Source organism: Canis lupus, chromosome 6, assembly GCF_011100685.1.
Source record: "Canis lupus familiaris isolate Mischka breed German Shepherd chromosome 6, alternate assembly UU_Cfam_GSD_1.0, whole genome shotgun sequence".
NCBI classification, from domain to species: domain Eukaryota; kingdom Metazoa; phylum Chordata; class Mammalia; order Carnivora; family Canidae; genus Canis; species Canis lupus.
Genome location: NC_049227.1, coordinates 9,167,415 through 9,189,397, shown reverse-complemented (window position 1 = coordinate 9,189,397; position 21,983 = coordinate 9,167,415). Strand labels below are relative to the sequence as shown.

At 52.3% G+C, this 21,983-nt stretch overlaps 3 protein-coding genes across 17 annotated transcripts in view; 1 reads left to right on the top strand and 2 right to left on the bottom strand.

Annotated features, from left to right (window-relative positions):
* ZCWPW1 (zinc finger CW-type and PWWP domain containing 1) overlaps positions 1–3,910 on the bottom strand; it is a 32,029-nt gene extending 28,119 nt beyond the window's left edge. For 9 of the 14 annotated variants that reach the window (XM_038539279.1, XM_038539292.1, XM_038539289.1 and 6 more), the window contains exons 1-2: positions 2,959–3,098; positions 2,497–2,857 (exon numbers count right to left, since the gene is read on the bottom strand). The gene's annotated coding sequence lies outside the window, so the exon portion shown is untranslated. The other 5 variants (XM_038539282.1, XM_038539281.1, XM_038539280.1 and 2 more) reach the window with 5 other exon arrangements.
* On the top strand, positions 3,821–8,917 carry MEPCE (methylphosphate capping enzyme). 2 transcript variants are annotated; one of them, XM_038539278.1, is made up of 5 exons: positions 4,101–4,296; positions 5,399–6,488; positions 7,690–7,908; positions 8,082–8,208; positions 8,313–8,917. In XM_038539278.1, exons 2-5 carry the CDS (start codon positions 6,225–6,227, stop codon positions 8,363–8,365), a joined length of 663 nt encoding a protein of 220 aa, XP_038395206.1. In that variant the 5' UTR covers positions 4,101–4,296; positions 5,399–6,224; the 3' UTR covers positions 8,366–8,917. The 2 variants fall into 2 exon arrangements, with proteins under 2 accessions (XP_038395205.1, XP_038395206.1); XM_038539277.1 differs by having other exon boundaries at positions 3,821–6,488.
* Positions 8,918–9,885: 968 nt separating this feature from the next.
* PPP1R35 (protein phosphatase 1 regulatory subunit 35) lies at positions 9,886–11,182 on the bottom strand. The gene is made up of 4 exons (XM_038539297.1): positions 10,781–11,182; positions 10,445–10,700; positions 10,230–10,366; positions 9,886–10,141 (listed from the first exon to the last, which is right to left on the bottom strand). The coding sequence occupies exons 1-4, from the start codon at positions 11,015–11,017 to the stop codon at positions 9,968–9,970; spliced, it is 804 nt and encodes a 267-aa protein (XP_038395225.1). The 5' UTR covers positions 11,018–11,182; the 3' UTR covers positions 9,886–9,967.
* Between the last annotated feature and the right edge of the window lie 10,801 nt (positions 11,183–21,983).

Here is a 21,983-nt window from a genome sequence, read left to right as displayed (position 1 = left end):
GCAGGGAGCCTGAAGTGGGACTTGATCCCGGGTCTCCAGGATCACACCCTGGGCTGAAGATGGTACTAAACCACTGAGCCACCCAGGCTGCCCTAAATTCCAAATTCTTTAAATAGTGTTTTGAAAAAATAAAGTGTTTGATCTACTTAAAAATGCAAAATTTTCTAGTAGTTAGGTTCAAATCATTACCTAAACCTATACTGACCTCTCTAGGCCAAAATGTGTTACTGGCGCCCCAACCAACTGGATAAATTGTGGATCATTGTTAATAAAATGTAAATCTATAAGCAGCAATATATAATTCCCCCTTAATCTAGAATGTGTTTGTAAAGAACATTACTTTTAAAGAAAATGTCTAAATAGAAAGGGGAAAGCCAGGAAGTCACTTTCTGACAACTCAAGTCTCTGCTCCTCTGTTTCAGACGAATTTTCTTCTTCCACAATAATATTAAAATGTAGTCCAGAGAGAGAGAAAAAAATTTTAAACCAGTTAACACACAAAATACCACCAACTTTCATCTGACCAGCTACTAAATGCCCAGGGGCTCTAGAGCCAGGAATAACATTTGAGGGGTTGTTTTGTTTTGTATGTTTTTACCTCAGATGAGAAAGGCAAAAAAAAATCAAAAAATGCTTTAAGTTAGAAAGTAAAAGAAAATTCCAAAAATCAGATCCTACCCACCCAACATAAGAAAGAGTGTAAAAGGGAAAAAGAACTTGGAAATAAGGAATAAAGAGAACCAAGAGAAGGTGAATGAAGTGTTCCAAAAAAGAATACTTTTTTTTTTTTCATTTAGAACACTAAAGATTGAGATGCCTGGGTGGCTCAGCGGTTGAGTGTCTGCCTTCCACCCAGGGAGTGATCCTGGAGTCCCAGGATCAAGCCCCACATCCGGCTCCCTGCATGGAGCCTGCCTCTCTCTCTCTGTGTGTGTCTCTCATGAACAAATAAAGATCTTAAAAAAAGAAGAAGAAGAAGAAGAAGAACACTAAAGATCACCACAGTGATTTTAAGGTGAAATCATCTCCCTCAGCAGTTCTTAGAGTGTGATCCAAAGACCTCTGGGGGTCCCCTCCCCTTTCCAATTACTTATCCATGTTAGGCTGGATTTTCTCATATACTTTAACCAAAACAAAAGATCGAAACAGATTGAAATCAGAAACATAAAAATCCAGCTGTCTTCTATTAAGCCAGACATGAAAAGACTTGCAAAGATGTAAAACACCACCATTCTTCACACTAAATTTTCTTTCATTTAGGAAAATGTATTTTAAAAAAAAATTTTTTTTAACTTAAATTTTAACTTTTATTTATTTATGATAGGCACACAGTGAGAGAGAGAGAGGCAGAGACACAGGCAGAGGGAGAAGCAGGCTCCATGCACCGGGAGCCTGACGTGGGATTCGATCCCGGATATCCAGGACCGCGCCCTGGGCCAAAGGCAGGCGCCAAACCGCTGCGCCACCCAGGGATCCCGGAAAATGTATTTTTTATAAAAATGTTATTTATATCTACATAATTATTAAGTATAATTAATTCATTTAAATGTGTTATGTTACTATCAGTAGATATAAAAGTTATATAGCTATAAACCAATCTTTGGAGTCCTTCATAACTTTTAAGAGTATAGTAAGGAGGGTTCTGAGACCAAAAAGCTTGAGAACTGACCTAGCTAAATAATTCAGTCATGTCAATATTTTTCAAAAACCATTAACCCTCCTCCCTCCCATTTAGAACGTGTTCACAAATTTCTAACTATCTAATTGTTCCCTCTTTATACTATTCCTGGAATCCTTGGTCTAAGAGAATACAAGTAAACCCTTTAGAATTTTCCTCAGACACACAGTCTGCGCAGGCTCCGTGAGCCTGGAAAACTATATTTAAAATCTTTCATCTTGGAGTCTGATTTCCTTTTGGCATCAATGTCTAATGGCATGTGGATCCCTGCTTATTTTTTATGCCCCCATTAATAACCATAGTGGGTTTTTTTTTTTCTTCCTCGGCAAGCATGATTTCACAAGAAAAAAGGTAAAAACAAGATCCCAGCTCCCTTTACTGCCCATTATCTAACAACATTTACTGTGGTAACTACGAACTAAACCTTGTACCAAATCTCTTCAATATATTTTCGGTGAACTGAAGCTTATCCGTTCAGAGGGCAAGGAAGCACAAAGATATGGCCACTTAGCACCAAAATACAAGTTTTCTTTTGTGGGGGCTGATTTCATTCGGACTCTTATCTGCCAGCTGCAACACTGCCACTGGTGCTCGTTACCAAAGTAACTCGCCTTTGTGTATTGGTTTCACTTAAGCACATTCCCACGAACCCCTACATGCCTGCACCATTTCCTCTCACAAGGTGCCATGGTCTGGAACAGTAAAAACCCTAATTCCGCCTTTCAAACCAGAGGTAAGAACTTCTGGAGATCCGCATTTTCCCCGCTCTCTTCCCTCACCAACTCTCTCTTAAGGACGGTAGTTAAGATCGGAGGTACCAGAGTCCAAGTCCTTGATTCCCCTCAGTGGATAAAACAGGGGGTTGCTGCAAGCCTCTCTTCCACCTCAGGAACCGCCACCATGAGATAACTTCCCGTTAGAGGCCCGACCGCACCCCCACCCCCGGGGGAGGCACCCGTATTCTCATTCCTGCTCAGCCCGTCACTGGCCGCCAGGATACTGGGTCACTTTTGTTTGTTTGCGGAGGGTAGGTCTGCGGTGGAGATTCTTAGGAGGGGTAGGAGTTGGTTGTCCAGAAGAGAAAATTTCTCCTCAGGCGACGGGTACCAGGACTGGCAGCGCCTAGCACTTTCATCTGCAACCGGAGAAAAGCCAGCTACCTTCTGGAGCAAGGAGGACCTAAAGGCAAAGAGCAGAATGAGCCACTGCAGCAATTCCGCAAACCCCTCCAACCTCGACCCAGTTTTCCCGCCACAAAGAAAAGGCGTGAGGACACGCACTAGCTGCGCTGCCACCCCCGCGGCGTGCATCCAAAACTGGGGCGCATGCGCAGCCGAAACTGCTTCTGCTTTTGCGCAGCTGTTCTATCCGCCATCTTCCAGCCGAATGCCCTGTAAAACTACAAATCCCATAATCCTCAGTGTCCTCACTTTTTTTTTTTTAGGCGGCGGGAGCAGCGCCTGATCGTTCATGAAGCACATCTGTCTGTTACTAACTTTTCTCTCTACCCCAGACTGCTTTTTCCTTCCTCTTTTCGTTTCCTGGTTCCTATTCTTCCTTTTAGTCTCGTTCACGCCCTATCTTGATGTTTTAGTTGAGACTATCTGCAACCCCACTGTCGCCCCTCCCGCCTTCTTCTCTGCCACAGGACCCGCTCCCCAAGCTATGTTGGCAGGGAGAACGCGCCACCTTAGCACCCTGTGGAAAGGGCGCCGAGCAGCTTCTTCCCCATTGGCCGAGGCAGGGGGCCCAAAGCAGGCCGAACCCTCTTCCCCGCCCACACTCGTTTTTATATAAGGCTGCGCGAAGAGAGCGTGTGCTTGGGAAGGCCTGCGTGCGAGGTGGCCGTGGTGGTGGCGAATGTGCTGCTATTGGTGGCTGCGGTGGGCGTCGGGACGCAGTCGGCGGGCTAGGGGCTCGCGCGCAGGCGTCGGGTGGTGGGAAGAGGTGTTGGTGCCAGGGCTGTGGGTGTGGAGGCGGAGAGGAGGGCGTGGTGTCCCCAGGTGATCGCCATTGGGGTAAAGCGGAGGAGCGAGAGAACGACTCGGCCATTTCGGGGGAAGAGGAAGTTGGACAACATCGGCTGTTTTAGTGCCTTTTTTTTTTTCAGTTCAGCAGAGACTATTTCCCAGGGGGGTGAGTTACAATGACTTATTGTATTTTACTGAGAACAGTTCGTAGGCAAGCCGTCTGTACGCTCCTCTCCTTCCCTTCCTCTACTTTTAGGTTCACCCCTCCGTTCCTTCGGAAGCCTTTCTAAGTAGGTGGGCAAAGGGGGCGATCGAAATATGAATAATTCATGAGGCCCGCCCCACTCGTTGACCACGCCCCCTCCAAACCGTGCTGACGCACGTTGCGTGTACCAAATCTAAGGAAGCGACGTAACAGTCTCCGCCCCTAGGGTGGAGGGAGGGGCGTCATCTCCAGCACGTGCTGTATCTACCCGCGCAAGCCCAAAAGGGTGTGCGCAGGCGCTGCCCGCTAGGGGGAGGAAGGAGGCGGGGTAGGGAGGTTGCTGGGTTTAGAGCCGGGCGGAGACCGCTGAGACTCATTCCTCAGGAACAAGGGTCGGGTGTCAAGGAGACCTTTTCACACCAGCTCCCCGTCCCCCGCCTACGGTGGGTGGGATCGCGCGGCAGAGACAAAGGATATCAGTAGGGACGGACATAGCTGCGAAGGGAAGTAGGGTGTCAGTTTGGGGTGGTGGGCTTTTGTGGGGGCTGAGGTGGGCTATATTTAAACTCCCGGAGCCGTTAAGTTGGTTCGTACTCATGCGCGCGCAACCAGGGTGGTGGCGGAGTGCGCATGCGTGATTCAGGGGCGAGAGGAACGCGCTTTAGCAGTGCGCGCTCGCGGCGAAGCGGTAGTGGTGGAGGAGAAAGGCGTTGGCGCACGCGCGGTTGATTCCTGGAGTTGTTCGGTTCTCGCGGGCATCTTGTTTTGGTCTCGCGGGCGAGTGGGGCGCGCTTCGGGGGAGGCGCTTGGGCGCGAGACTAGGCGAGAAGAGCAGAGCTGCGCGCGCACTCAGGGAAGGGGGGAAGGGAGCGGGCTCTAGGGAGGGGGGTTAAGCCCCCTAGTTCTCCCCCCCCCCCCCCCGTTGCCCTCAACTGGGACGGAATAAGGGGAGGAAATGATCGAGATGGCGGCGGAGAAGGAGCCGTTTCTGGTGCCGGCCCCGCCGCCGCCGCTCAAAGATGAGTCGGGCGGAGGGGGCGGCCCCACGCTGCAACCTCACCGAGAGGCCGCCTCCGGGGAGCTCTGCGGCGGGACGCAGCGTGGGCCGGGCCCGCGCACACACTCGACGGGGGTCCCGGCTTCTGGGGTCGGCAAGGAGAGCCCTGGGGCTACATCCACTCGGGGAGGCCAGTCGCAGCAGCAACGAGGGGGCGGCCCCCAGGCGCAGTCTCATGGGGAGGCCCGCTTGTCGGATCCCCACGGGCGAGCCGCTCCCCCTGACGTTGGGGAGGAGCGAAGGGGAGGAGGCGGAACAGAACTGGGTCCCCCTGCCCCTCCTCGACCCCGCAATGGCTATCAGCCCCACCGGCCCCCTGGGGGAGGTGGGGGAAAGAGGAGAAATAGTTGTAACGTGGGAGGGAGTGGTGGAGGCTTCAAACATCCGGCCTTCAAGAGGCGCAGGCGGGTTAATTCGGACTGTGATTCTGTGTTACCCTCCAACTTTCTCCTGGGGGGCAATATCTTTGATCCACTGAACCTGAATAGCCTCCTGGATGAGGAAGTGAGCCGCGCACTCAATGCAGAGACCCCTAAGTCATCTCCACTTCCAGCCAAGGGGCGAGATCCAGTGGAGATCCTCATCCCCAAAGATATTACTGACCCGCTCAGTCTCAATACTTGCACTGATGAGGCCCAGGTAGTTCTTGCATCGCCACTCAAGACTGGTCGGAAGCGGCATAGACATCGGGGACAGCACCACCAGCAGCAGCAGGCAACCGGAGGGAATGATAGCCACTCTGTGCTCCCCACAGCCCCCCTCACTCCCTCACTCCATGGGGAGGGCACCCCACAGCAGCAGCGGCACAGGGGCCAGAACCGGGATGCCCCTCAGCCCTATGAACTCAACACAGCCATCAACTGCAGGGATGAGGTCGTGTCTCCCCTTCCATCTGCCCTCCAGGGTCCCTCAGGCTCCCTTTCAGCCCCTCCAGCTGCCTCAGTTACCTCTGCAACCCCGTCTTCCTCCTCACGACATCGCAAACGTCGCAGGACTTCCAGCAAGTCAGAGGCAGGGGCTAGGGGTGGAGTCCAGGGTCCCAAGGAGAAGGGCAGAGGGAGTGGGGGAGGCCGTCACCACCACCACCACCACCTCCACCTCCACCCACTACCTGCAGCAGTCTTCAAAAAGCAACAGCTCAAGTTCCAGTATGGGAATTATTGCAAGTACTATGGTTACCGCAATCCCTCCTGTGAGGATGGGCGCCTTCGAGTGTTGAAGCCTGAGTGGTTTCGGGGTCGGGACGTCCTAGATCTGGGCTGCAATGTGGGCCATCTGACCCTGAGCATTGCCTGTAAGTGGGGCCCATCCCGCATGGTGGGTCTGGATATCGATTCCCGACTCATTCATTCGGCCCGCCAAAACATCCGACACTACCTGTCTGAGGAGCTGCGTCTGCCATCCCAGACTTCTGAGGGGGACCCAGGGGCAGAGAGTGAGGAAGGGACCATAACCGTCCGAAAGAGAAGCTGCTTCCCAGCCTCACTGACAGCCAGCCGGGGTCCCATCGCTGCACCCCAAGTGCCCTTGGATGGAGCAGACACATCAGTCTTCCCCAACAATGTTGTCTTCGTCACGGTAAGAGGGTCTGAAGGCTCTTGGTATAGGGGCCAGGTGTGAAGATGAGATTAAGTGGGAATAAGACAGGAAAGTTATGACCCAGAGGGATTTCTGCATGTACTCTGCCAGGAGAACCAGATCTTCAGGGATCTGAATCGTGACTGACAGTGTCTCCCCCCGCCCCATAACCTGGAAACATGGGGGCTCTACCTAGGCTCCTTTGTCATGACTACTGGTCCCAAGATGGGGTTTGACTCCTTTTGCCCTGCTCCTGTCCTGGACTGTAATCCACACCAGTCCACCTTCCCTTGCAGGCTGCTCCTGCTGCTCACTAGATTTGGTTCAGTTGGAAAGTTTTCTCAACGCACTGAATGCAGGTGCATGAAGGGATAGGTGTCAGACATGGAATGTTTTGGGGTGGGAGGAGGAATAGGGTGGTGGCTGACTAATACTTTGATAGGGACTTAGATCCAGAGTTGGTTGAAGAGTTGGTGGTCAGGACCCCAAGTAGTTTGGCCATAGGTCATCTCATGATGACCTGAGATCGTGAGATGGGGAGAGTCGGAGTCCTCTGTAACCGGGAAGGGTAGTCTTCAGAGTGTCTGTTCCCTGACTGTACATAGCTCTCCATAAAATACTCCAGTTAAGCCAACTGGTGGTGGCAGGTTGGGTTAAGCTTGCAAAAATGACTTTGCAGATGTTGATGAATTTATCATCTAGAAAAGGCTTCCTAAGGGCTGGGACTCTTCACTTCTCTTGGAGAAAGGAAATAGGCCTGGAACTTTGCCAACCTTGATTCCAGGGAAGGAACCACAGGTTGGTTCCCTTTCAAACCTGGGTTAGGAACCTTTGCAAAACATTGGGTCACTCAGCTTAATGTTTGCAGGGTGGGAATAAGTACTAGATGGACTCAGGAGAACCCTCATTTTTTTCCTCTGATGTTTCACCCCAGTTTGGAGACCTCTTTTGGGTAACTTGGTCAATGTAAAATGATCCACACTCCCTTTTTATGTTTGGCTTATCACCACCAGAAAGCAGGGGCAGGAGGATGTAAAGCAAGAAAATGAGGCTGGGAGTTAGTCTGACAAATGTCAGAGAAGGTTGTGGCCAAGGGCTAAGGCTGTAGGACTTTCTGTTTTGGAGGCTGCTGAGCAGGTTGTGTGGAGGCAGTGGTTCTTTTATTGCCTCTGTTGACCTTGCCCCCAATTCTTGCCCTCAGGGTAACTATGTGCTGGATCGAGATGAGCTGGTGGAGGCCCAAACACCTGAGTATGATGTGGTGCTCTGCCTCAGCCTCACCAAGTGGGTGCATCTGAACTGGGGAGATGAGGGGCTAAAGCGCATGTTTCGCCGAATCTACCGGCATCTACATCCTGGGGGCATCCTGGTCCTAGAGCCCCAACCTTGGTCATCCTACAGCAAGAGAAAGACTCTGACGGTGAGTTGGGAATTGGGTGGATATTGGGATATCCTTCTTTTAGTTGGGGCAAGAAAGGCCTCAAGAAAGGAGGAATACTTTCTGAACAAGGTGGACAGGTTCCCTGGGTGGGCATCACTGTACACCAGGGAAGAAGCCAACAGGCTGACGTGGTCCCCTGCCCTTCTGCCTAGGAAACAATCTATAAGAACTACTATCGAATCCAGCTGAGGCCAGAGCACTTCAGTTCCTACCTGACATCCCCAGAGGTGGGCTTCTCCAGCTATGAGCTTGTGGCTACACCCCACAACACTTCCAGAGGTAAGGTTGGCTGACCTGGGGGAGGCGGGGAGGGGATGGTAAGGCAGATGCTGTGGAGTCTTGGAGTTCTGCCAACCCTTCCTGATTGCACATTCTCTCCTCAGGCTTCCAGCGTTCTGTGTACCTGTTCCACAAGGCCCGTTCCCCCAGCCACTGAGTGGCCCCCTGAACAGAAAAGTGTGAAGAAGTTGCCCACTGCTCTTAAGGACCTGGGGGAAAAGGAAAGTATCTCAAAGTCTTTCCTTTTGGCTCCAAAAATTGTTTCCTTTCATGGATCTGCAAAGAAAGCTTTTCCTACGTTGCTGCCCCAGCCTCCTCCCTACACCTCTGGCATCTAAGCAGCAAGCCCAGCTGTGCTGGAGTTACCGACATCTTCCTCTCTCCCCCAGCTCACTGGGCTGGATGGCATGGACTGTTTGCTGACCTCTGTTCTCCTAGGGTATGGGAGGTGGGCGGTATCAAGTTCTCTGGCCTCTTCCTCCTGCTCTCCAAAGGAGATTCCCCTTTCTCCTCAGCCCTTGTCCCTGGCTGTTGTTGCAATGGACCACAGATAGATGGACTGAGGGTTAAGTGAAGGGGAAGTTTGGCAGGGAGGCATGCAGGTACTGTGAAAATCCTTCCCTCTGCTCACCTCCATTGGGAGAGGGGGTTGGGTTTGGAATGTAAGAACAGCACAATAAATTTGATGTTTCAGGCAGTGGCCCCCACACTTGTGTCTGGCACTTTCTACCTAGTGGGAAAGGGTTAGTGCCTCCCAAAACACCTGGGTTTCCTCTGCCCAAACTGGAGTCTCAAGAATTAAGGACAGATTTTTCAGTGGTTGGGAAGATTGAGTGTTGAATGCTAGTCACATCTATACACAATGAGTCAGAACTCTAATCAAGAAGGAGAGGTATAATGTGAATTTTATGTGAAACTTAAGAGTTCATCTCCCCTCCCCCAAAAATGCATTGACAAGAATGTTTTGTGGGAGCGCGGGACAAAGGCTAACTTTGGAAGAATTAACAGTGGAGCTAAAAAAAGGCACTACTGAACAGACCTTCCCACCTGCTCCAGGGACACCCCCTCCCCCCCTTTTCTGTGATGTGCAATTAGATGACTAGGTAATTAACATGAAACTCTTCAGCATGTCCAGTGTTCTTGGGACTTTGATACTCACTTAGCAAATACTGAGCACTCCTGGATCTGGTGTAAACATGGACAAGGCTCTTCCAAGTAAAGACAAGGATGTAATTTCAATAACTGGGTGCAAATAGCTACTGCCTCTCAGGCTCCTGGAGCCAGGTAATTAAGAAAGAAGGACTCCTTGAAGCCTAACAGACTGAGACTCATCCACGTGTTAGTGATGAGAAAGAAGTAGTGCAAGGGCGCATGAGTGGCTCAGTGGGTTGAGCATCAGGCTCTGGATGGAGTCGCACTTCGGCTCTGGGCTGAGTGTGGAGCCTGCTAGCGATTCCCTCTCCTGCCCCCTCCCCACTGCACTCCCCTGCTCTCGCTCTCAAAAAAACAAAAAAAACCGCAAGGGAACAAACGTGGTGTCTAGGATAGGTCAGGGGAAGAGGTGGGACAGTGTTCTCAACTTGCCATCACTACCAAGTTCCAAAAAGGCCAAAAACTTGACTTCCAGACAGCTTCCACCTGAGGCTTGAACCCATTTTAAGACTCCGAAGAAGAGTCTCATTTGTTAGCAAAACCACTTTATTCTGAAAAATAGTTTTAACACAAAAATATTAACTAGCAATCCTGAGGGCCTCCACATCTAGGCTTCCCATCGCCTCAGTGTCCGGTGCATGAGGAAAGTATCCTCTGAAGGGCGGGGCCGGAGTTGAAGACGCAGAGGAGGCAGACCGTCCAGGGTCAGGTGTGGAGACTCATAAAATAATGTTTCTGGGTCACAAAGGATGGTCATGTCGGGCCCTGGCCCAGGTGGCTCCTGTTGGGAATTGGAACCCAAAGCAAGGTTAGTTACACTTGGGAAGGTGAAGGGGCACGAAACGTAAACTGGAGCCCAGGTCCCTCACCTTTGGGGGCGGGGCTCGGGCCTGTGGTGGCAGGAGCGCCAGTTTCTCCCTCAACGCAGCGTTCAGCACCTGTTCCTCCGGCACCTGCAGGCTCACCAGGTCTCGGAAGAGCCGCTTGGAGCGCGGCACGTTCAGCCCTGAGACGGCAGAGGGAGCGGAGGTGAGTGGCGCTTCTCATCCCCACTCCCGCGCCCCGCCGGCCGTCTCTCTCTCACCCTCGGCCACGCTCTCCTCCAAACCGCAGCGAGTCTGGAACGACTTCCTCAGCTGTTCTTCCACGGCCTTCGCGGCATCGAACTGGCCCCCGGCTGCAGCAGCCCGCGCGGCCTGCAACTCGAGGCTCAAGGCCAGGCTGCTCTGCTGAGCGGGCGCCCCCAGGTCCTGCGGCGCTGCGGGCTTCTCGCCTGGCGCGGCGGCGGCCGACGGCGGCTCGGACCGCACCGGGGAGAGCGGCTCCAAACGAAAGCGGACCTGGGAGCAGAGAGCGAGGCAGTGACGAGGTGGGCGCGGGCTCGTCGGCAGGCTGGGGGCCAGGCCTTCCCCCAGCTCACCTGCCGCCCCTTGCGGGCCCCGCCCCGCCGGTCCGCCCGCCCCTTCCGTCGACCCGGACTGCAGGTCTGCCGCTCGGGGGTCTCGGACCGCGGGCTCAGGCTCAGGCTCAGGTCCAAACCAGGCTCGGGCACTGGGGCTCTGGGCTCCGGGGCGCGGGGTTCTGGGGGTGGCCCGGGGACCGCCACGGCCTCCTCCCCTTCGGCCAGCTCCAGCTCTGCCAACCCACAGCCCGTCATCTTGGTGCGGCTGCTGGGGTGCAAGGTCTCTGGAGGCCAGAGGTCACGGGACACAAACTCGCCAACCCCTCCCCCGCCCCTCCCGGGCACCGCTACCGGAAACCGCTCGCCCTCGTCCAACCGGGCGGGAAGGCCAGCCCCTGCTCCATCCCATTGGCGCTACTAAGCGTCATTTCCGTTGCTCGGCTCCCCGCCTCCCGCGGGCTTCCGCCCGCAGAACCTCGCCCCCGCCCCTAAGCCATAGTTTCGGAATCGCTACCCGTGGAAGCTCTACGGGTCCTCACGAAGGCCATTTCTCGTTTGGAAACGCGGACGTGGTGTCTTTGTCCTGCAGTTTTTACCTGACTTCTGCTGGAGTCCAGGGTGGGTGTGTCATTGCCTTCCGTCCGGGCGCCAAATGGGACAGCTTTAACTGGAGGAGGGTCAGGTGCCCTCATCTTGGCCCTCCCTGGTCAGTGCCTCCACAGCAGCTCCTCGCGTTCCTCCCACCCGGGAACGAAGCTCCCCAGGAGGAGTGAGGGCGGGGCTCGCCGCCCCCAGCCCCGGGATCCTTCCCGGGACCCCGGGCGTTCGTGGTTGCCCGGGCGATATCGGCCTCATTCAGCCTGGGGTCTTCTGTGACTTTTTCCCCCATGGGGGCCCCCTAACATATTCATCTTTATAAAAATAGGTATCTGTATATTGAGTACAGTTCTTACAAAGAAGGTCTCTTGGGGCACCTGGGTGGCTCGCTGGTTGAGTGCCTGCCTTTGGCCCAGGTCGTGATCCCGGGGTCCTGGGATCCAGTCCCGGGAGGGGCTCCCCACAGGGAGCCTACTTCTCCCTCTCCCTATGTCTCTGTCTATCTATGTGTGTCTCTTATGAATAAATAAATAAAATCTTTAAAAATAAAAATAAAGTCTCGATGGATTTATCCTGGACTCCTGCCAGACAGGAGACCGGATTTCCCATCCTTTCCCTGTGTTCCTCGGAGCAGGTGCTCACAGTTCTGTGAGCCTGTTTCTTGTGCAAAATGTGCTAAGTCAGGTGCATGAGTCTTGAAGCTCTCCCCAAAAGGGGTTAATAGTCAACAGGCACGTTTGTGTACCACTTTGCAGTTTGAGAGTTTTCACATGCTTTATCGTACCAGAAACTGCTGTGGAAGATGGGGCGGAATGCTGCCTGCATTTTACACACACACACACACACACACACACACACACACATTTCTGAGAATCTTTGGCGTGAAACACTGCAAGCTTTCTTGCTGAAGAAAGGAATAAGAAAGTATACAAATTCCATCTACTATTCATTTGCGAAAGTAGGGAGATACAAATGCAAATACTTGTGTTTTATTAAAAGTGGAAGTATGATTCAAAAACTTTTAATGGCTACTGACATTGAGGAGATAATAGAATAAAAGGAAGAGAGGCTAGATTTTGAATATAGTGTGTGTATTTGACTTTGGAAACCTATGTTTTCCGTGATTATATGACAGAAATTAATTTTTAAAAACCAGTCCCTAAAAGTTGAAAGTAAAATGAAACAAATGAACCTAAATGTGTATCTAGTTGGTGACCTAACTACACAGAAGGGACCTCTTGTAAAAGACTTGAAAAAATAGTAATTTAACTGTACATCCCAAAGGTCTACCCTATGAACAAAATTAACTGCCAATAAAAATGAACAAACTGCCTTAAAATCTTACAGTGTATTCAGTAGTCATGTTGGAAACAGGTGAAAATGTGTAGGATAAAACATCATTATGTTATTATCAGAACCAGAATTTTGGCATAGCTGAAAAGATTTGTTTTTTAAATTTTTATTTATTTATGATAGTCACACACAGAGAGAGCGAGAGAGGCAGAGACATAGGCAGAGGGAGAAGCAGGCTCCATACACCGGGAGCCTGACATGGGATTCGATCCCGGGTCTCCAGGATCGCGCCCTGAGCCAAAGGCAGGCGCTAAACCGCTGCGCCACCCAGGGATCCAGCTGAAAAGATTTGATAGATAGATTTGATAGATCCACTGGGCCACCCAGGGATCCCGAGGGATCTCAGTCTTGCCACCACTCTTCCTAAGAATTTTTTGGCTATACCAGCTAAGAGGCTTAGAATTGCTTCTCCTCTTTAAAAAATCAACAACAACAAAACTCCCCTTTAAGAAAGTACTGATAAAGGGGATCCCTGGGTGGCGCAGCGGTTTGGCGCCTGCCTTTGGCCCAGGGCACGATCCTGGAGACCCGGGATCGAATCCCACGTCGGGCTCCGGGTGCATGGAGCCTGCTTCTCCCTCTGCCTATGTCTCTGCCTCTCTCTCTCTGTGTGTGTGACTATCATTAAAAAAAATAAAAATAAAACAAAATAAAAAAAATTTAAAAAAAGTACTGATAAGGGAGTGCCTGGGTGGCTCAGTCAGTGAAGCCTCTGCCTTTGGCTCTGGTCATGATCTCAGGGTCCTGGGATAGAGCCCTGCATTGGGCTCCCTACTCAATGGGGAGTCTGCTTCTCCTTTTGCCCCTCCCCCTGCTTTTACTTGCGTGCTCGCTCTCTCTTAAATAAATAAAATTTTAAAAAGAAAGTACTGATAAGTGACGAAGACTCCTTCTCTATCCTTAACTTTAGAGTCTCCCCATGGTGGCATGTTCTAGAGCTGTACCCTCTTCCGCAAAGGATTTCATTTACATGCCACACCAAACCAAGCCCTGTCTGGGGATAGCAGAGGTGGGAAGGGGGAACCCAGCAGGAAGGAGTTAGGAGAGAAATTTAAAATATGGTCCAATAGTTGCCCCCCGCTCTGAGCAAAAGAGGGGGAAAACAGAAAAGCTTTCCTGACCCCACTACCTGAGATTGCCAAGTGAGGGGACCCTGCCCAAGCCCTCATCAACTAACCCCTCCTTCCACCACCACCCTAGGCTGGGGAGGTCCCATCTCTGGACTGTCACCCATCCAGGGAACGGTGGGGAAAGGAAGGAAGAGGAAATACTGAAGGAAGAGGGAACGAGACACAGAGCAGACCCTCAGGAAAAGGTCCCACTTTTGGCTCTTAGGTTCTGGCTTGATGGGTTAGACTCCGCCATGTAGTGGTGTTCCCTTTAGTCTTCTGGGAGGGGTGATCCCAGACCTGGATCCTAGTTTGGGGAAGGTGAGTCTGAGTTCTGGAAGGGGTCATTCAAAGTCAACCTGAGCTTCTCCTGGGGATTGGAAACAGGATAGGGTCAGGGGTCCTTTAAGGGACCATGCTGGTGAGTGGCAGTGAGATGTCTTCAATGCAGTGACCCACAGAGTGGTTGAGACTATTGCAGAGGCTAGTTGAGGAGCCCCATCAGGGAGGAGGGGGCAGGGGAAGAGCAAAGGCTCCATAGGAAACTACTCTCCAATATAGCCAAGCCAAGTCAAAGAAATGAGGCAACAACCTTCTACCACCAATCTCTGCAAACCCCATCTGTAAGGTACCTCACTTCCCATCTCCCACTCCTAAACTGGCTGCTGCTTACAGGTGGGGACCAACCCAGAGACACTTCCACTTCCGGGGTTATGGAGAATTGAGTGGAGCTGGGCTCACCATCGGGGAGCATATTGTGAGTGAGGGGCCTGGGCTGGCTGGGAAAGGGAATGTCCTTAATGTCAACACAGGAAATAAAAGGTGGAGGCCAGTTGCTTAGGGCCTAAATGAGCCTGAGGAGAGGCTGGCCAAAAACCGCTAGAGTTCTAAGAAAGGGGATGGAGGCCATGAGCAGGGCAGGTGGGGTCAGAGCCATAATCCTGGAAGATGGGGCCACATGTGTGGGATTGGGGGGTATGCAAAAGAAAGTGTAGTAAGCTGCTGGCCTTACCTTGGGACACAGACCCTGACAGATCTCTGCTTAGCAGGGCATCAGCACCTTCAGAGCCATGGGATGGGAGCAGGCTGCTACTCATTGAGACTGGACACTCAGGAGATGTTGGAGGGTCTCAAAGGTGAAGGGTTGCATGGAAACCTCTAGATCAGACAAGAGAGGTGCTGGTGTGAGGTCCTTCTAGATCCCAAGGATGGTTGGTGGAAGAGAAGGATCAGAGTCCCTGGAGTCAGTCTACTCTCTGCAGTAGCTCCAGGACCATCTGCCAAATGCCAATCAAACAGGAAAAGACAGGGTGGGGGCAAAGGTGCTGTAGGCAGAGAGGAGAGATGCAGGTCATGGGACCAGAGACAAGGTATTGGAGGCTTGGGACAGTATGAAGGGACCACGTGGTGCCTAGTAGTAACCTCAGCCTGAACAGCTGCACAGAAACTTGAGGAGGGACCGGGGTAGGGGGTGGGGGGAGCAGAGCAGGAGGAGGAGGCTGAGGAGATCTGAAGTCTGGGGTCCTACCTGGTGGCTGAGGCTCCAACAGGGTTCCAGGGTGGCAGAGAAGGAAACCTGGCCCAGAGCCCACTGGTGTCCATTACTGCTGAGGCTGTGAGAATCTCGGGTGGAGCAGCAGGACTCTTCTCCCCCAAAACTACTGGGACAAAGGGCCCCCAGCCTCCACAGATGTCCATTGTCTCTTGTCCAAAGGCTTCCCCTTCATCTCAGCCTGTGTTTCTGTCCCCACACTGTCCCCACCCACCCCCCATGCTACCCTCTCGAGTCATCCAGGCACAGGCTGAGCTGTGTCTTAGAACCCCGGGGCTCAAAGCAGAGGACTCCTTAGACGTTATGAGACCCCTGGTCCCCAGTTGGTAGGTACACAGTGCCAAAGCCCAAGCACCTGCCTCTGTCTGGTGTTCCACCTCCCTCTCCCCACGCCTGCCACTTATGCTGATTCTCAGACAAGAAGGGAGTGAGGGGGATCATGTTCCCCAGAACCTAGGACAGCGTCTGCCACAGAGAAAATAAATGTCAAAGAAGAGAAAAAAGTACTCTTTTCAAGTTGTAAACATTATCCCTGATTCTGACAATTTGGGATTTGTGTAATGTGGTGGTTTTGTTTTGTTTTTTTAATGGCCAAAATTTCTTTGACACTCCTTCCATTGAGAGGTAGGGTTCTGTGTCCCCTCCCTTTGAAATCAAAGCAGGCTTGTGACTCCGTTGCAGCCTCACTGAAGCAACTGTGCTTCTGGCAAGCCTCTAGCCAGGAGCTGGAGGGGAGAGGGCAGGTGGCAAGGGCCAGCCTGGGGGTAGCTGCCCTAAAGGTCCCCCAGGGAACTGGGTTGCCTCCTTTTTTTATGTAAATGAAGGAACTCTCAAGATAGTGACCTTCCCAGTTCATCCCCAGGCCCTGCTGCCGCTGCCAGGAAGCTCAATGCCTCAGTTTGGGCCTGATTGCAATAACTAACCTTGGCCTGGGTCTCTAATGTGTTTCTCTCCCTTATGGACTTTTTTTTTTTAATAAAGATTTTATTTATTCATGAGAGACACAGAAAGAGAAGCAGAGACACAGGCAGAGGGAGAAGCAGGCTCCCTGCAAGGAGTCCAATGTGGGACTCAATCCTGAATTCCGGGATCCCGCCCTGAGCTGAAGGCAGACGCTCAACCATTGAGCCACCCAGGCATCCCTCCCTTCTGGACTTAAAATGAGTGTAATACCCCCATCACACAGGATGGCTGGGAAAATTAGAAGAGATGTAACATCTTCCAGAACCTCTTATAAGCTAGGTGTTGTGTGTGCTGCTTAAAGCCAAACTCCGCGGGACACTATGATTCCCATTTTGCAGATGAGGGAATTGCCTCTGCATGCACAGAGGCCAAGCAGTCTGCTTGAAGACACGCGGCAAGGAGGCATAGGAAGTAGACCATCCTCTAGCGCTCCGTTCAGAGATGGAAAAGATAACACATGTGTGAAAGCACGTACAGCAACAATGGTTTCCTTCCTTTCATCTGTGGGCTCCTGCGGCCCATCCTTAGCTGGGGCCCTTCTCACCCTGAACCACGACCATCAGTTTACCCGCCCTCCACTGTGAACTGGCAAGATTGGGTACTGCGGGGAATTAACCTTTAACACCTGGCCGGACCCAGATTGACTCAGTAAATGTTCATTGAGTAAGTGAAAAACACATCACTCATATTCCATTATTCGTTGCTCATTGGATAGCTCCTCCAATTATGCCACAAATATCCACTGAGCACCAACCCTGAAGATCCAGGCACTGCAGTAAGCACTCTGTGGACATAACTTCTTTTCATCCTAATAAACACTATGTGTTTGGTGTAAGCCTTATTTTGTTTTTTAAAGATTTTATTTATCTATTTGAGGAGAGGAGTTTGGGGGTTTTTTGTTTTGTTTTGTTTTGTTATTTTTTGAGAGAGAGCAAGCACAGGGAGGGAAAGGGACAGGCCAACTCTGCACTGAGCACAGAACCCGATGTGGGGCTGGATCTCACCACCAAGAGATCATGACCTGAGCCAAAATCAAGTCAGTGGCTTAACCATCTGAGCCACCCAGGGGATGCTCATCCTACTGGTGCTGGCCCACACTTTGAGAACCACAGCTGATAAGTGGTGATCCCTCAGCCTACCTCTGGGGTCTACTCAGATTCTTACCCACAATCCCTAGTGCTTCCCAACCTGCAAGTGGGGCAGGTGGCATGAAAGAAGCTTTTGGGCAAATGCTATTTGGGATGTGCAACTTGGGAAGAAATGTGGTTGTCCCTTCCAGGCTTTGCTGCCCACTCCCCTACTCTCAGGTGGGCCCACCTAGAAGCTACTGAGTTTGACCTAGTGCTGGTCCTGGAGCCTCTCCTACTTCTCTTTTCCTGGATGATTTCCACCACTCCTAGACCAAGTGATCAACACTTGCGTGTGTGTTGGGGTGAAGGCTGGTAGGAGGCTGAATAATGACCTCCCAGAGATATGAGGCTCAATCCCAAGTGTCCTTAAAAGGAGGAGGCAGCAGGAGACGTGACACAGAGGAGAAGGGGACAATGTGACAGAGATCCGAGCAATAAGGCCACCAAAGGCTGGAAGAATCAAAGAATGGATTCTCCTCCAGAGCCTCTGGAGGGAGCACAGCTCTCCTCACACCTTGATTTTGGATCAGGGAAACTGACCTCAGACTTCTGGCCTCCAGAACTGTAGGAGAATGAATTTCTAATGTTTTAACCCACAGAGTTTGTGACAACTTGTTACAGCAGCCCCAGAAAACCAATATACCTGGGGGAAAAGTCTGGGCTGTACCACAGGCTCAGGCCTCCGTGTTTCCCAGGATCTCACCTACGCTTCGCCTTGCCACATCCCCATCCCTAGAGGGCTGAGACCAGAGGTCCCATGGTGGAAAAAAATTTGGTCATGAAAGACCATCTTGTCCTGACAGGGGCTTCACCAGGCTCACAGAGAGTTACCAAGGGGAACAGGTGAAGGCAGAAGGAGAAAGAGTAGGAGGTGGGAGATAGGCGGGGTGTAGGAGGCATGGGGAGAGGAGACTGGTATTGCCATCATAGAAGAATGACTGACTGGGGGTCCCTCTGTGTGGGGAAGGTGAAGGGGGGGCCATGTCAGCACCACGTGAGGAAGTTAATTGGGAGGGTCTATGTCCAGCCAGGCCTATCCAGTGGCCTCCGACATCCTAAGGCCTGGGGTGGGAGTGGGGGGTGGCACACAGTGGGTCTTGCATCATGTCCAAAGTATCAGGTGGCCATGGCAGAGACATAGGCAGAGGTAGAAGCAGCCTCTATGCAGGGAGCCCGATGTGGGACTCGATCCCGGGACTATGGGATCATGCCCTGAGCCAAGGACATACACTCAACCACTGAGCCACCCAGGCATCCCAGATACTGAGTTTTAGAAGGAAACCTGGACTACTCGCTGAGCCATAGGAATCAGCACCCAGCCCCCTGCCTACAAATTCATCTCTACCATACATAGTGTCAGTATGAGAAACCCTGGCCCCCAATGCCCAGTACATTTCCCAATTGCATCCTAAGCTGAGGAAAGGGTTGTTGCTCTGTGCCAACGGGCTGAGCAGAGAGCTGGAGTTGAGCTGGTTCTGGGCTGGGAGGATGGAGGGCTTGCAAGCAGAGACCAGGCAGTCCAGCAAGAAGTGAACTTGGCAGAAAAAGAGGCCTTACACACCAGTGCGCTGCCACCGAAGCAGTGCCTGTATGCACAGATACCACATTTGCAGCCCCAGGTCCAAAGTCTGCTCTTAGGGACAGAGAGATGAGTAGGGGGTACTCACATCCCACAGAGGACTGGGCCTGGGGTCAGAAGTCAAAGGACCGCCCTCCCACCCACCCCCTCCCTCCAGCAACATCACTCCTCTTTGGGCCTTAGTCTTCTCATTTTTATGTTTTTTTAAAGATTATTTATTTATTCATAGAGACATACAGAGAGAGAGAGAGAGAGAGAGGCAGAGACACAGGCAGAGGGAGAAGCAGGCTCCATGCAGGGAGCCTGACGTGGGACTTGATCCAGGGTCTCCAGGATCACGCCTTAGGCTGCAGGCGGCGCTAAACCGCTACGCCACTGGGCTGGGCTGCCCAGTCTTCTCATTTTTATTTATTTTTATTTATTTTTAATTTTTATTTATTTACGATAGTCACAGAGAGAGAAAGAGAGAGAGAGAGAGAAGGCAGAGACACAGGCAGAGGGAGAAGCAGGCTCCATGCACCGGGAGCCCGACGTGGGATTCGATCCGGGGTCTCCAGGATCGCGCCCTGGGCCAAAGGCAGGCGCCAAACCGCTGCGCCACCCAGGGATCCCGTCTTCTCATTTTTAAATTTTTTTTTAATTTTTATTTATTTATGATAGTCACAGAGAGAGAGAGAGAGAGAGAGAGAGAGGCAGAGACATAGGCAGAGGGAGAAGCAGGCTCCATGCACCGGGAGCCCGATGTGGAATTCGATCCCAGGTCTCCAGGATCCCGCCCCGGGCCAAAGGCAGGCGCCAAACCGCTGCACCACCCAGGGATCCCCGGTCTTCTCATTTTTAAAAGAGGGGCTCAATTGATCTCTGAGCAGCTTATGTTCCAGACATCCCCTCCCCCAAAACACCACACACATACACCGAGTTCAGTCTTTTGCCATCACTCGGGCTGGTTCCCTTCCCTTGGCATCTCCTGCAGCCAGCCTCTTCCTCTGTCCTGCCCAGGACCCTCACTTCTCCCCGTAACTCCAGCATCCCCCCCACCCCACTGGCCAAGGCAGCCTCCCATCCAGCCCCCTACACCTCATTCCCAGCCAGGAGCAACAGCTCAATATCACTGTACAGATGTGCCCACAATAGCCAGGCCCACCAGGCACTGCAGGAAGCAGCAGGTATCCTCATGCAACTTAAAAGTGTCGGATCTGAGGTCATGGTTGCTCCTTGGCAATAGAGGAAACCCCTAGAAGCATAAAGTGGGTGCAGTGATAGCTGGAGGGATGGAGCAGGTTCTGTGCTTTGGGAGTCATCCAGTGAGCAAGGAATTGAGGTAAGACAGGATACAGGCTCAAAGAGAGGAACAGGGGAAGCCCTGGAATGGGAAGTCACATTTCCAAGAGAGCCCCACCACAGCCAGAAGGTAAGTTGGGACACTGGACACCAAGACCAGGGTTCCCCAATCCCATCAAACTCTCCTCTTCCTTCTCCACCCTCAGACTAGGGCTCCCAAGACAGGGTGTTCCCCTTCACCGAATATACAGCCTAAGTATCCCTCCTCTCCTCCACTTCTAGAAGAGACTGACTGGTCCTCCATATCCTTCTCTTCTCCAGACCTCAGGCCTGCTTCTATCACTCCACTCCCAGCATCCTCTCTGCCCCACCTGGTGCTGGAACCATCCATGCAAAGAGCTCGATGCATCTGAGACCATGTCCATCCCCTCCAGATCTCCTCCTTCTCTGTCCACCCCCAAAACTTCAGGGTGGACAGTGTGTCTCTGAGAAGGGGAGGATTCCTTCTGTTAGCCCTTATAGTATCAATTTGGAGGATGCACATTCCTGGTTCATAGGGCTCATCCACCTGGCCTGTGCCCCCCAGGAATTCCGCCAGGAAATTCTCATCTTGATCATAAGACACTCTGACCTGTAAGGGGTAGTTCTGGCAGAAGAGGTGACCCCCAACACACACACAAACACACACACACAAGCATGTATTTGTTAATAGGCACAGATCCCACTGAGGGGTAGTGTCATGCCATGTCACAGAGCACTATCCACCAGAGATTATCCACCCAAGATCCCTTGGGTCAGCTCTGTGAAGACCTCTCTGCTCCTGCGAAAAGCCAGGTGCGGTGTGGAAACTGGATGCCAGATGCATCTGCTGGGAAGAGGAGGAACAAACTTGGAGAGATGGCTGCAGGGACCCTGGGGCAGCCCAGGAGGCAATTTTGGGCAGATTAGAATAACGTGCCCCTTCTGCAAAGCCCTTCACTGCCATGTGATGGAAAATTGCCCTAATGGTTCCATATATCTGTGCTGATTATAGAGTCGGGCAGTGCAGAACCTACACAACGGTAACGGGTGGCCCTGAAGGTGGAGGAGGGGGCTGAGAGAGAGAGAGAGAAAGGAAGGTGACAAGGGCTCCAGCCCAGCAGACCTGTGTCCCGTCCAATATCACTAACAGTGAGCTCTTAGAGGAGTTCCTAAATCCCTCTAAACCACAATTTATTGGTTTGGAAAACAGCGGTGATGGCTTTTGGGCCTAAGGGATGCTCTCTGCCTTCAGGACTAAATGAGATGAGGGATGCCAAGCTCTGCTAGGCCTGAAGTCCGTGCCTTCGTGATGTGGACCTGGCAACAAGAACAGGAGTCGACCCAAGGGAGGAAGAGACAGGGAGAGAGGCCAGTTGTTCCAAGACAGGGGGCGGGTTTCACTCGCTGGCTGAGCAGTCGTTTTAACTAGACACCAACTGTCCGGTGGAACCGGTGTGCAACAGCCCGTGTCACCGCGGCGGGCGGCCCTGCGGGCCCGGGGCAGGGGCTCCTCCGCGGGCTAAGGCCGTCGGGGCCGCGGGGAGGAGCGGAGGGCCCGGCGCTGGGACTCGGGGCTCACGCAGGGCCGACCCTGTTCGTGGGCACGGCCGCCGGCTCCAACGCTGGGGCGCGGGAG

Coding starts and splice junctions, on each gene's coding strand:
- MEPCE (XM_038539277.1), top strand. CDS start 4,809: ATGATCGAGATGGCGGCGGAGAAGGAGCCGTTTCTGGTGCCGGCCCCG. Junction 7,909..8,081: donor GCAAGAGAAAGACTCTGACG/GTGAGTTGGGAA, acceptor CCTTCTGCCTAG/GAAACAATCTATAAGAACTA. Junction 8,209..8,312: donor ACCCCACAACACTTCCAGAG/GTAAGGTTGGCT, acceptor TTCTCTCCTCAG/GCTTCCAGCGTTCTGTGTAC.
- PPP1R35 (XM_038539297.1), bottom strand. CDS start 11,017: ATGACGGGCTGTGGGTTGGCAGAGCTGGAGCTGGCCGAAGGGGAGGAG. Junction 10,701..10,780: donor GGGCCCGCAAGGGGCGGCAG/GTGAGCTGGGGG, acceptor CTCTGCTCCCAG/GTCCGCTTTCGTTTGGAGCC. Junction 10,367..10,444: donor GGAGGAGAGCGTGGCCGAGG/GTGAGAGAGAGA, acceptor CTGCCGTCTCAG/GGCTGAACGTGCCGCGCTCC.